We start from the raw sequence: 13477 nt of genomic DNA, 5'->3' as shown, positions 1-13477 counted from the left end.
CTCACTGCAATGAGAAGTGACCTTGGAGATGAGACCCGAAAGCACTCAGCAGAGTGGGGAACCAAAGCCAGAGGGGGGATTGACTCAAGGTCCCACAGCCTGCTGGTGGCAGAGACCTCCTGGTTCCCAGTGGAGTCCCTTTTCACCTTGTTTTGTCGAGTTCTCCACATAATCCAAATTAGGACGTTGAATGCACCCTCCGTGGGCATTCTCTGGGGTTTGTGCTCGGAAGCTCGGCCTCCCAGCCCTGCCCGATGCGGCTGCTATAACAGGCTCTGGGTGCTGGTGTCTCCCCATTGCAGGGAGCTAGAGGAGAAGATATTCCAGCTGGGAATTCGCCTGGAAGAGCTGAAGGACCACATGGACCAGAACCAGCAGGAGCCTAAGCAAGTCGGGTCAGACTGCACTCCGCCCAGCCTCCCAGCCTCGCCCTCCCCGCACCAGCTGGCGTGCCTGCATTCTCCTTCAGGACAAGCCTCCACCCCCGCCATCCAGACCCTCTGCCCTCAGGTACCTCTCTGCCCAGCCACACTGGACCATCCCTTCCTTCTCTTCTCCATTAGTTGGCTTCTTCCCTACATACTTGGGAAGTAGGTGCCAAGTGCCAGTAGCTCTGGCCCATGGTGGAAATTCAGTGGGAAGCAGACAGAAACGGGTGGCCTCTACCCTCAAGGCATTTTCTGTCTAGCCGGACTAATTCTATTTTGCTCAGGGCTCCGAAGGAGAATTATGGGACGCTAGGAGAGTAGGTAACAGGGTAACGTGACTGAGGTTAAAGGGCAGGAGAAATTTTCCTTGAGGAAGAAATGTTTTAATGGGATCTGAGGGTGAGTGGGACTTGCTTCATGCAGAAGAAGAGAAGCCATGCAGCAGGGGAAACAGTCTGTGCAAAGGCCCTGTGGTTAGAGTATGGAACGTGAGGGGGGCAGTTGTCTGAGTGCTGGCTGGAGAGGAGGCAGGGGCCCCATGATGTTGGGGCTTGTGAGTCCTGGCAAGGGTTTGGCCTTAAACTCTGCAGCGTTTTTCAGCAAGGCGTGTTCAAAGAAGGTCTGTAGGTAGGTGGGGTGGGGGCAGGGCAGATGGAGAGTTGTGGGTGGACCTGAGAGAGGTGTAGAAGGCCTGTTTGCCTGGATGTGCCCTGGGGGTGAGAAGAAAGGGGGAAGGGATGGCCTCCAGCATCCCAGGGGACTATTCAGTCCAGGGGACTAGTCACAGATCAGGAGACACTAGACAAGGGCCCGACGCAGAAGGGACTTTGTAGAAGTCTCTCTCCGGCCCACATCACAAGCCCCTGGGAGACGATCACTGTTTACGTGGCATATAGTTGAGCAGAGTGAGGGTACAGCAGTCACACCAGGGACAGCAGGGGAGTCTCTAGACCTTGCTGCCCGTGCTGTGTTGGGGACAGAGGAGGAGAAAGGGCCAGCATGGCAGGTGAGGTAGGGGCTGCCGGAGGGCTGGGCGCTGGTGAGATAGCCCTGACGGAGGAGCCCTTGGAGGCCTAGGGATGTGGGGGAGGCTCTCGCACTGGGGAAACCTCCCCTGGGTGCTGCCTCATGCACCAATGGGTGAAAACCCAAGTGCCTCATCTTGAGCGGCTCCCGTGCTTCCTCAGGGAAGGTGTTTTGGGGCTGGCTGTCCATATTTAATGGAGCAAGTGAGGAGAGATGCTTCTGGAAGGAAATCTGGGTTCAAATCTCAGCTCTGGCCCTCGCTTCTGTTGTAAGTTTGGGCAAATCATTTGAGCTTCAGTTTCCTGTCTGTAAAATGGGCTGTAATAGCCATCCCTGCTGGGCTTATCGGGAGGTGCTGTCTGAACCGTGCCTGGCGGGGAGTAGATGTTCAGTTAATGGCAGTCCGTGCTAAAGATCGCACCTTCCACTCCCTACGCTCTGCCCACGCGTGAACGCGTGATAGGGTTCGTGAGTCTCACCTGTTACTCTTCAGCACCCAGCATGAGCCTGGTATAAGGTAGGTCCCTAAAAAGTGGTGTTTGGTTGTCTGCTGAATCTCTGTCCTTCTGCCTTTCTGGCCCCAGCCTGATGCCGCCAGCAGCGTGGGCCCCTGTGCATCGCTCGTGAACGTGGAGCTTAGCGCTGCCAGCAATGAGGGGGAGGACAGGCCCCTGGGCCTCCCAGCCCCACTCAGGCACAAGGACCTGCAGGTGGAGCAGGATCTCCATGGCCTCCTGGAGCGGTGAGTACCAGGAGGAAGGCCAGGGGGTCTGGCCCAGTGACAGGACCTTGGCTGGCCTTCCTGGGCAGAAGTCATGCTCCTCTGCGTTCTGCAGGTACCTCAGCGTGAAGTCCCTCCCGGAAACCGTGAAGATGGAAGAGGAGGAGGAAGAGGGGCAAGGCCATGTAGTGGAAGTGGATGGGCCAGCTCCAGCTCCAGGAAACTCCGAGGCCACCAGGATCCCCATAAGGCAGCTCCCAGCACTGGCCAAAAGAAGTCACAGGGCCCCCCTCAAGTATGTCCATGAGGCCCCCCGATTTGTCCCCAAACCAACTCTGAAACCACAGGGGTGGTAATGGTCCTAGTGACCGAGATGGCTCTTTGCCACTTAGCAATGGCTTTCGTGACCTGTTGCTCACGTCCCTCCAAGCCGTGGGACAAATACAGCACCGAGAGCACTTGCAGTGATTTGGGTGGGGTGGACATGGTCTTTGGCAGGACAGAGGCAGTGCTAGGTACTATTATTCTCCTTTTGAGTCTCAGACCTTCCAAGTACATCAAGGAGAAGGTTTCGGTGCCATTACGTCTTCAGTGCCTCTCTTGATCTTCCTTTAAGAACAAAGAGAGAAAGAAAGAGACAGAACACGTGAGCAAGCTTGGGCCCAGAGCCCAGATGACAGGATCTGTCGAGAACAGAATAATACTGTTTTCATGTGTCTTCTGTTTATGTCTAAAGTTAGTGTCTATTTGTCAGACAAAATACTGATCTTCTATTTCTAATGATGACATAAGGCTTTGAGGAGATTAAAGTTTCTGGAAGGGGCTGAGGTAGGAGGGAGAGGACCCAAGTTCCTGAAGCCTGAGAAATGATACTGTAGCTCATTTGTTTCCACACTGTTGTCGCTGTGTTGTGTTGGGCGGGTTTTGTTGGCCATCCACATTTGACATATGAGAAAAGTAAAGTTCAGAGAGGGACGGTGCCTTGCCCAAGGTCACACAACTAGAAGATGACAACACCAGGGTGGGCCGCCAGGGGCGTCTGGCTCCCAGGACAGGGCTGGGCAGCCCCTGCCAGGGCTCAGAGTCGGTGTGTCTCTCCTCCTCCCCGCCAGGGAGACTGTGGAGCAGATGGGGTCTGTAAAGCCAGCAGGCGTCCATGCATCCGCAGCCAGAGATGGGTACCTCCAGGGCCTGCACAAAACCAAGGCAGCCCCTCCAGGCCCGAGCAGGCCACCCCACCCTCGAGGCACCAGGACTGCAGGATCGCACCAGAGCAGTCTGACCAGCTTAGAGGGAAGTGGCATCTCTGAGCACCTTCCCCAGAAGTCTCTGCACCAAGCTGGGGGGCCCCACCTAGAGGTAAGCATCCACATGGGGTGTGGAGCTCCTGGAGATATCTGCCCCTGGGCCTTTGCTCATACCCTTCCAGAATTCCTGCTGTTCCCAGTCCCTGCCAGTTACAGTTCTGCCAAACATTCAGGGCTTATGCCCAGTGCTACCTCTTTGCTGTGGGTCCCCCTACCCCTGTCCCCCGCCAGGGGTTCTTGCTTGTCCTCTGAGAGCTTGTGGCCCATGTCTGTATTTCTCTGAGCCTGCTGAGCACAGACTGGAGGGGCAGTCCTTGACTGCATGGCCTGTTGGTGACTAGGGCGGCAATTTTTAAACTGTCGCAGGAGTCACAGGTCACCTTGGAAATGTCACTTATGCTATGGATCCTCCCATAGAACAATGCATATAGATGCACGTAGACACACACACACACACACACACACACACACGCCCCCCTCTGTAATCCTAATGACCCTGTCGTAAGAAATCTGCACCAGACCGTGAACTTGTTGAGGGCAGGCACTGTGTTGCCTGTTTGTCTTCTTCGTGCCTTTCATTAGGAGGAGGGGTGCACGTTGGATGAATTTGATTCTCCCGATTCATTGGCCCGGGGCATTTCTGCGTCTGACAGGACCATGGCATTCCAGGCCCAAGCGGGAAGACGTGTGGAAGTATGAATCCCATCCCCACGAGGAGACGAGGAGGCGGCTTTCTCCTTCCTCTCCTTCCCCTCTTCCTCAGCTCAGGACATCTGCCACAGGATCTCTCCCGAGGGTCTCAGGGAAGCAGGACTTGCTCAGGCTCCAGGCGTGGAGTCCCTGCTGTTGGCCTGGTGCTGGTTCCGAGCACCTGAGGACCCTCGCCTGAGGACCCTCACACCCGGGCCTGGCTGCTGGGAGCTGGGCCAGCCTCCCAGCCCGGGAGCCTCTGGAATGTGAGGCCCAGGCCAGGCCTGGAGAAGGGCTTCCCAGCCTGCCTCAGACACATTCCTCAGCCTTAAAGGGACACCGTCTCTTTCAGGAGCCCTGGATGGCGTCCCCGGAGACAGACAGTGGCTTTGTGGGCTCAGAAACCAGCAGAGTGTCGCCTATCACCCAAACCCCAGAGCACCGGCTCTCCCACATCAGGTACTCCAGGACCCCCTGCCCCATCAGGGTCGCTCCCATGGAGGGGTAGCCTGGGAATCATGAGTGCCGTGAGCCCAGAGCAGGGGTCGATGGTCTGGGCATTCTCAGAGCCCTCATCTCATCCCCCAACCAGGGTTCCTTGCCTCCATCTTATCAATAGAAGGGCACCAAGGTTCAGAGAGGGAAAGTGACCAGCCCAGCATCACTCAGCCAGTCATCGACAGCCTGGGGAATAAGTATCTGTTGAGCAAATGAATGAGTGAATGGGGAACGAGATGTACAGGAGGGTGGTGCAAGGTGAGCAGAAGACAAGGATAAAGGGCAATCAGGGGGACTACCTGGGAAGAGACAGGGACAGAACCCCAAGGCAAGGTCTGAGGAGGGGATTTGGGTGAAGGGTGGACTGATGAGCCACCATGTAGAGTGACAGCCTTCCCGCCCCCCCCCCCCCCCCCCAGCTCCAGGAGGCCTGCCTGACAACTCAGGGCTGCATGGGAAGAAAGGATTAGAAATTCTGTTTCTCTGTATATTTTCTTAAAAATGAGCTTGAGCTTTATAATCTTGCCTCTGTGGGTAGGCAGGTGTACAGCTCGGCAGTTTATACAGAAATGCATGTATAATGGGGGTGCAGCCTCAGAAACACTGTGCATGCAGGGGTGCCAAGTCCCAAAGGTCAGGAGCTCATTGGCTTAGCCTGTGGAAGGGTTCGGAGGCCAGGGTCTGTCTGTACGATCTCAACACGTCTCTCCCTCCACGCTCTCCCAGCACTAAAGGAACATTGGCTCAGCCATTCACTTCATCTGAGGCCCAGGATGCAACCTCCCACCCCCAGACCAGGGGTCCTCCAGTCCCCAGAAGAGCCTCGGAGCCCAGCACACCCAGGAGCCGAGCCCAGAGGCGACCCTCGGGCAGGGCCAGTCCCTTGCAGCAGAGGGCACTGAGCCTCCGCGAGGAGCGGGCGCTGGTGGCCGAGATGGGTGAGTGGATGCATCTGGGTTGGCCAGAACCTGGGAGTGGCCGGACGGCGTGGACTGAAAAATCAAACCAACAAAAAAACTTGCATTACCCTTTAAGATACAAAATATCCTACAGGTTCATGGCGGGAATATTTGAAACTCTAGGGAAAAGAGAAAAAAATATGCTGAAACCATCGCTGCCACCTTTGGGTGTTGAACCCGTGGGCTGTCCTCTCTGCCAATGTGTGTGTGTTTATTTAGATACACTTAAAATGGAAATGGGATCAGAATATCTGTGAGTGTTTAATAACCTCCTTTGTTCACTAAACACTATGTCATGAACATTCCGTGTCTTTAAATCCTGTGATTTCAGTTTTAAACCTTTAAAAAGATGCACATTCGCTTTTTAGTGAAATCAAACAAACATACAGGAAAGAGCATAAATTGAATTTTCACAAAATGAACACAGACCAAACAAACAGCATGATCAGAACCCCAGCTCCTCCCAGTCACCTCACCCCTCCAAAGGCTCTTTACAAGGCTCATATTGAAAACTTTTAAAATTAAACTTTAAATAAAAGTTGACCAATTATGGATTCCCATGTAGTTGTAAGAAATAATCCAAGGAGATCCCATGTGCCCTTCACCCGGTTTCCCCCAGTGGTAACATCTTGCAAAACCATGGTGCAGATTTTGACCAGGACCCCTCATGTTGCCCCTTTATGGACATATCACGTCCATGCCCTCCTTAACTCCTGGTGACCTCCCCTCTGTCCTCTATATCTATAATTTTGTCATTCTAAGAATGTTCTACAAGTGGAATGATCGATACGCTTTTGGGTTTGGCTTTTTCACTTAGCCTTTCTCTGGAGATTCATCTAGATGGTTCCCTGTATCAATAGTCTGTTCCTTTCTGTATTATTGATTAGTGTTCCAAGGGCTCCTTGTTTTTAATGCAGGGGTGAGGTGAGTGGTCTTAACCTCTGGTCGCTCATGCCTTTGAGAGCCTAAAGTTTTGAACACTTTCCCCAGAAGCATGCCACAGGCAAAGGTGTGGCTGTAATTTTAGGGGGGCATGGGGGCTCTGGAGTCAGACCCAGAACAACACGGTGATGCACGGCAGAGTTTGCGGGAGTCCACGTGAAGGAGCAGTGAGCTCTTTACAGAGGAATATTCCTGAAGACCCACATCTGGTACTGAAATGGTGGATAGCGCAGGAAACATAGGTAGAAACAGCTCTGCAGACCCAGCTTTGCACTCCAAGCTCCCAGGAAAAACCACATCTTCGGGTTCTGAGGTCAGTGGGCCAGTGACCTCATTGGAAAATTCAGTTATGACCTCAGCCAGCACTCCCACTTTGCTCATATCCTTCTACCCGCAGAAATTCGTGCTTCGAGGGTCCTCTCTGGGCAAACTCACCTTGGTGTCTTTCTGCCTCCTTAGCGGTCCCTGGCCCAGAGTTCGAGGGGCGAAAGCGGCTTTCCGAACAGCTCCCCCCCAGAGCGACAATCAGCCCCCCGCCCACCCTGACCCCCGCAGCCGCCACTCTGCCCCATGGAGCAGCAGAGAGCACTGGTACCTTCCTCCTCACCAGGACAGGGCGAGAGTAAGTCGGACCAGCAGAGATGGGCGAGTGATGCCCGGGAGAGGCTGGGGCTTGCTCAGCAGTCACGGCCGGTGGTGGCCATGCAGGGGCCCTCGGACCCAGGTGTCCTGCCTCCCAACTCGGGGCCATTCCGTGGGACCTCACTGATGTGGACTTTGAGGACACTTCCCCGGCCAGTGGGAAATGACCTAGGGGTTCACCTTTCTGGTGCTGAGCCTGGCTCCCTGGCCCCCCCCCCCCCCCCATATATTTCTCTTCCAAGGCTGGTGTACACTTCCCAGGGATGGATTTTCAGCAGTTGGTGCTGTCATTGTATGAACTGAGAAGGGACTGGTCTTCGATTCTCTTCTTTTTAACAAGCGCAACTGTTCTACTAAGAACGTTGCTCCTTGCTTGGTTGAACAGAAGTGGGAAAATAGGGTGGCCAGCCCTCTTACCTCTCCTTTGAGTTGCTTTTGGCCAATAATCAATCCCATGCCTTTGTTGGATTGGGGGTATCTGTCCCAGGTGTATGGGGGAAGGCTGCTCTGCGGGACCCCATCCGAGGCCTCCGGGCCTGTGCCGTCATGGGCTGTCATGTTCCCTCTTTGCAAGGGCGGGTGAAGGGCTGGCGTTTCCCTTCTGGGCCAGAGTTTAATGAGGGTACTGCTGCAGTCTCCTGTGACACCAGCAGAGGGATTCGAGCTTAGGGGTCAGCGATACGCTAGCTCCTGAGAATACGGTAGTGGACAAGACAGTCGTTGGCCTAGGAAGGCTCACCATCTTGTAGGATGCACACGGAAACACACGGTCACGCTCCGCAGTCTGAATGCAGTGGCCGCAGAGCCTCCAAAGACTGTGGGAACACAGACAAGGGACATCAGGCCCAGTCAGAGGCTTCAGGGACGGCTTCCCGGAGGAAGGGGTATCTCAGCTGAGACCAGAAGGAAGAGAGACAGAAGAGCTCCTAGCAGGGAAAACGGCATGTGCAAAGGCCTATGGGTGAGAGAGTGCCCATCACCTTTGCAGAGCCAAACGTTCATTTTAGCTGGGTCCCCGAGCGTGGGTGCAGTGGTAAGCGCTGAGCAGTTCAGAAGGAGCCCGGGAGACCTGGGGGGGCCTCGGAGGGCTGTGAACACCATGGTGAGAGATTTGGATGGTAGCTCAGCTCAGAGAAATGAGTTCACTGAATATTCACGAATGTATACAGATGCAGCTGAGGCCTATGAGGGGGATTCTAAATGGGAGTGGCGAGGTCAGGTTCACGTTTTAGAAGTTCTCTGGCCACTAGCTGGGTGAGAAAGGCAAGGCGGGCAGACTGCCAAGAAAGCCACCCCACCCCCACCCCCCGCCCAGGACAGACACCGTGGGGCCAGTCGGCGGGAATGGGGTGCGTTTGAAGAGACATTTAGGCATTGGGCCCCTAGGAATTGGGAGTTGGTTAACTTCTGGGGGCGTTCAGGGAGGGAGAAGGGTCTCGAATGAGTCAGACTTCTGGCTGGCCAACCAGTTGGATGCTGATACAGAGATGGGGAACTCAGCAGGGGAAACAGTTTACATCTTTACAAAGATGAACTTGAAATGCCACTTGGCTCTTGGTCACGAAAGAATTAAGTCAGCAAGACTGAGATCCTGACAGAAACACCCAGAGGGGACCAGTGACACCCCGGTGAGTGTTCTGAGTCCCGGGCCCTCACTCCAGCACCTTCTGCTCCCAGAGGTGCCCTCCAGTCCTGCATGCAGGCGTGAACTGGTGACGTGAGCTCTCGCTCTCCTGCAGATGCCCTGCTGTTTACCTTGGAAACCCCAACAAATGTCTCCCTGGGGATTGCTAGGAGACCCGGCTGCCCTGGACATACACTGCCCAGGGCCTAGCTAGAGAGCTCTCGGCTCCCCAGACACAGGCTGAGAGCTGCGGGTGGTGCCAGGAGACACTCACCCTCTAGTCCAGGGCCACCAAGCAAGAAGGAACGCTGAGGGGAGCCCCGCCGCAGAAGCTGGCCCAAGGAGGAGATGGAGCATCTGGGCTCGGCAGCCCAGGCCACGCCGAGCCCAGACGCTGACACTCTGTGTGTAGGGGGTTTTTGTGCAGGGTGTTGGGGGACAATTATCTGCCGTGACGCCAGCATCCGAATGCCGGGCTCTCAGATGAGACTCTGAGATTTGGGTGCTGGGTGGAGAGAGATGCAAACAGTACTTACCTCATGAAATCTAGCAGCTCATTGAGATACTTGCCAATAGGAGGCTGGGCCAAGTTTGGGGGTCCCCCGGGCATGACAGCAGCCTTGCAGAGAGCGCCCTGCACTTGCAGCCTGCTCACATCCAAGCGTCTTCCGTCACCGGCGGACAGAGAGGCTTAGACAATGTGGGAAATGTTCAGGGGACCCCAGGAGGGACGGGCTGAGTAAGGGTGAGAAGGAACCAGGCCTAGACTGTTAGTTAGCATTTCTATAGACAGAGGTAAAAGAAGGGAGGACAGGGGGAGCCTGGGTGGCTCAGTCGGTTAAGCATCTGCCTTTGGCTAGGGTCCTGATCCCAGGGTCCTGGGATCAAGCCCCGCAGTGGGCTCCTTGCTTCTCCCTTGACCTGCCACTGTCCCTGCTTGTGCTCTCTCTCTCTCTGTCAAATAAATAAATAAATAAATAAATAAATAAATATTTAAAAACAAACAAAAAAAAGAATGGAGGGCAGCCCAGGCAGGTCAAAATGCAGATTTTAAAGTGGACCTTCAGCAATACCTTCTTGATTCTGCATCCTCCCCTCGATCTTGACAATGTGCCACTGGTTTTTCAGAGGCCCTGTATGGGGTGGGGGGGTTGGGTGAACCTTGAAGGACGTACTGCTTTGCCCACTGAATGCACAGAGACGTGAACTCAGAGAGGAGTCGAGATAGGTAGCAAGAAAAATGGAGGCACAAGGAAGTTCCAGAATCAGTTGACGGCAGAGCTGGACTCGGGGCCCACTGGAAAGGGACAAGCCCTGGGCATCAGGGCGGCCCTCTGGGGGTGGCTGCCACCCAGTGCATTGTATATCCTGTCTTTGTTTCTGTCCCACCCCCCACCCCCCACCCCAGCCAGGCCATCCGAGAGCTGCAAGAGGAGGTGTCTCGGCTCCGTCTGCAGCTGGAAGACAGCCTGCACCAGCCAGCCCAGGGCAGCCCGACGCGCCTGGCGACCACCCTCAACCGCCCCCCCCGGGCCCGGGCACGGCCAGCGGATGCCTCCACTTCCTGGGGCTCCCACTATGGCAGGTGGGCGACCCCAAAACGCTCACCCTTGTGCCCTGGTGCCAGTGGCAGAAGGGAGACTGGGCTGCCTCTGGGGCTCTCCACACATGGGAACTCACATCCCTCTCCTGCTGACAGCTTCTTCCTATGTAAGATTTGATGCATAAAATATCTAATGCGTAACCTGAACTCAGCACCCAAGTGAAGAGCTAAACATTCCCACAATGTCCACCTGCTCACTCCTTAGCTCGTCATTTGTGATGACTTCTAAAATCAGCGGAGTGTTTTTTCCTAAGCGTTTCTGTGGGAGCGTCCAAGTTCAGGTTTTTGTGGACATTGTCTCATTAATCCTTCCCGTAACCCTCTGAGGTAGTTGCTGTTATTATCCCCACTTGACAGATGAGGAAACTGAGGCTCACAGAGGCTCAGAGCCACTTTCTGTGAGTCTGACTCAGAGTCTTTGATTTTGACTTTCATGCTTTCCTCCGGGTTGGCTTGCTTGCTGATCATCTTGAAAGTCTGCATAAAACCTCATCCACTGACATCATCCCTCTCTGTCTCCTTTTTGCTAGTAAATCCACAGAGAGATTGTCTGGTGAGCCTGGAGGTGGGGAGCGAGCAGAGCCCGCAGGAAGGCGGCGCACCAGGTCTTCCTCAGTGCCTCGGGCAGTGCCCCAACTGTCCCTGAGTAAGTGACAACGGCCTGGACTGGTTCCTCGAGGCTACAGTCTGGGCCGGTTAGCCCATTGCTCAGGGACCGTAGCTATAGCCCTAGAACCTGGAGAAGGTTCTGTGTGTCTTTAGGCCATCATATTCTCTGAAGTACCGTGCCCTTCCAGTGATAGCCACTGCGTGTCATGCGTGCAAGGGTTTCTAGAAGGGCCTTGTATGGGCCTCATCTCCATCTTCACTGCAAAGTGGGGCATATCACCCACGTTCTGCAGATGAGGACACCAGAGCCCGGAAGTGCAGGGAAATTGACTGAAGGCGAAGGGGTGGGGTTCAGCCCACCTCACTCCTTCCTGGCTGGGTGACCTTGACCAAGTGGTTTACCTGCTCTGTGCAGTTAAAGGGACAGCTGACTGTGCAGTGGTAAATAATAGTGTTCCCGGGATTGTCCTGGGATTGCCTTGAGGGTACATGCATGGCATCCACGGCCGGTCCAGCCAAGCGCTTAGCGCAAGGTCAGGGGTCCACATGTGTTGGCTGACACTACTAAGGGACAGACGTAGGATTAAAACCCGAGCTCTGCCCCAGAGCCTGAACTTAGGATCGGCTAACTCCCTGAGCCCTGCGACACCTCCCCTGTCCCCCTTTGATGCCCCTCTTTTCCCCGCCCAGGTTCTGAATCTGAGCTACCCTCCCCGCAGTGGTTCTCTGAGAAGAGCCGGACCACCGAGGACAGTGCCCAGTCAGCTCGGGACGGAACGAGAGGAGTCGGCGGCCCCAGGCGGCCAGACAGGGTCACCTTCTGGGGCCAGTACACAGGTGGGCTGTGGGGTGTGGCCCGGCCCCCAGGGAGGACTCCTGTCCTGGAAGCCTTCCCCATTTCCCCAAAGGCAATTGAAATATTAGCATTTTCTGTGAATTCTGTGACACAGGGAGCAGCGAGGAGTGCTGCCTCTGTGAATGCATTCATTCATCCAGCGAACAGTCTCTGGTGCCTCCCGGCACCGGGGCCCACGCTTGCTTCTGGGGGAGCCGCACCAGCTGGTCCGTCACAAAGAGGGTTAGGAAGCACCTGCTGTGAGTGGGGTGGACACCCTATCACTTCCCCCTGGCCTACCTTCAGGTCTGATTCCCCAGGGCATCAGCCCCTGTGTCTCATGAACTAGGCACCCAGCACATAGTAAGGCTTCAGATGACACATAGTAGGATTTCAGAGTGCTTGACAGGAAAACAAATGTGGACACGGCTCCAACTTTCATGAATCCGACTGCAGAGCAGACAGTAACAAATAAGCAGTTACAGGAGGTGTGTAAATTACAGACGTGGCTCTCACCCCTACCAGCCTGGGAGGGAGGGCGCGTCACCTCAGATCCATAGGGCTGAGTGCAGGAGACAAGGCAGGAAGTGAGAGGTGTGTGTCCAGCCCCATGGAGCAGACAGAGCTGAGGGGTTAGAAGTGGGAACAGGGGGCTGGTCTGGGGGCCCCGAGGTCACGCGCACAGAACAGGAAGTGGGAAGCCTACAAGGCAGGAGGAGAAACAGAGAAGCGATCAGGCCACATCCTGAAGGTCTTACTTGAGACTCAGGGAGGGACGAGGCAGCAGATGACAGGTCTGGGTAAAGAGCCAAGCATCTGTCCAACTTTCTAACAACCTGGAGCACTTTCCATCTGCCGGGCGCCGGGCAGAGCACCTCACGGACATGGCCTCGCTCCGCCCTTCCAACACGCATATGAGACCCATACTGTGACGGTCCCCATTTCACAGCTGCTCGGAACACAGGGATGAGACACAGCTGACCCCGTGCCCAAGCCATTCCAGGGCCCCCCCAGTGAGTGGGGGTCTGGGGGATAGCAGCACTGCTTGTCTTTGCTTATCCTGTTCTCCTGGCCTGCTTCCCGGCCGGCTGGGGCTTGGCTTTGTTGAATGCTTCTGTATGTCAGGGAGGGGAGAGCGAGCCTCCCCGATCCTCCCCAGTTCTCCAAACATGCAAAGAGCTGACTGTCTGGTTTCTTCCCCAGGCCAGGAGTACCGTGTTCTGACCCCCAAGACGGCCCCAAGAGGCAGCGGCTCAGTCTCCTGTCCGCACTGCCGACCTGCCGGGACCCAGGACTCGGGTGAGGGACGGTGCCTGGAGAAGTGGTCAGTGCGTGAGGCTGCGGCTTCTCCCTTTAGGGAAGGGCGCAGGGGGCGCCTGGGTGGCTCAGTTGTTAAGCGTCTGCCTTCAGCTCAGGTCATGATCCCAGGGCCCTGGGATCGAGCCCTACATCAGGCTCCCTGCTCTGCGGGAAGCCTGCTTCTCCCTCTCCCACTCCCCCTGCTTGTGTTCCCTCTCTCACTGTGTCTCCCTCTGTCAAATAAATAAATAAAAATCTTCAAAAAAAAAAAAAAAAGGAAAGGGCGAAGGATGT

At 55.4% G+C, this 13477-nt stretch overlaps 1 protein-coding gene across 7 annotated transcripts in view; it reads left to right on the top strand.

Moving 5' to 3' along the window:
• AKNA (AT-hook transcription factor) overlaps positions 1–13477 on the top strand; it is a 52421-nt gene that overhangs the window by 32083 nt on the left and 6861 nt on the right. For 5 of the 7 annotated variants that reach the window (XM_064579538.1, XM_064579539.1, XM_054509373.2 and 2 more), the window contains 11 exons: positions 303–510; positions 2039–2196; positions 2291–2470; positions 3288–3534; positions 4525–4631; positions 5397–5608; positions 7031–7193; positions 10246–10422; positions 10971–11086; positions 11740–11886; positions 13088–13183. In XM_064579538.1, the coding sequence (XP_064435608.1) occupies positions 303–510; positions 2039–2196; positions 2291–2470; positions 3288–3534; positions 4525–4631; positions 5397–5608; positions 7031–7193; positions 10246–10422; positions 10971–11086; positions 11740–11886; positions 13088–13183 (1811 nt within the window). Of the gene's footprint in view, positions 1–302; positions 511–2038; positions 2197–2290; positions 2471–3287; positions 3535–4524; positions 4632–5396; positions 5609–7030; positions 7194–10245; positions 10423–10970; positions 11087–11739; positions 11887–13087; positions 13209–13477 lie in introns of those variants that run through there. The other 2 variants (XR_010407737.1, XM_064579541.1) reach the window with 2 other exon arrangements.

Source organism: Mirounga angustirostris, unplaced genomic scaffold (assembly GCF_029215605.1).
Source record: "Mirounga angustirostris isolate CCGP_5_RB_7025 unplaced genomic scaffold, mMirAng1.0.hap1 SCAF_15, whole genome shotgun sequence".
Classification (NCBI taxonomy): domain Eukaryota; kingdom Metazoa; phylum Chordata; class Mammalia; order Carnivora; family Phocidae; genus Mirounga; species Mirounga angustirostris.
The sequence above is the reverse complement of the archived record's forward strand: the minus strand, read 5'-3'. Positions and strand labels throughout refer to the sequence as shown.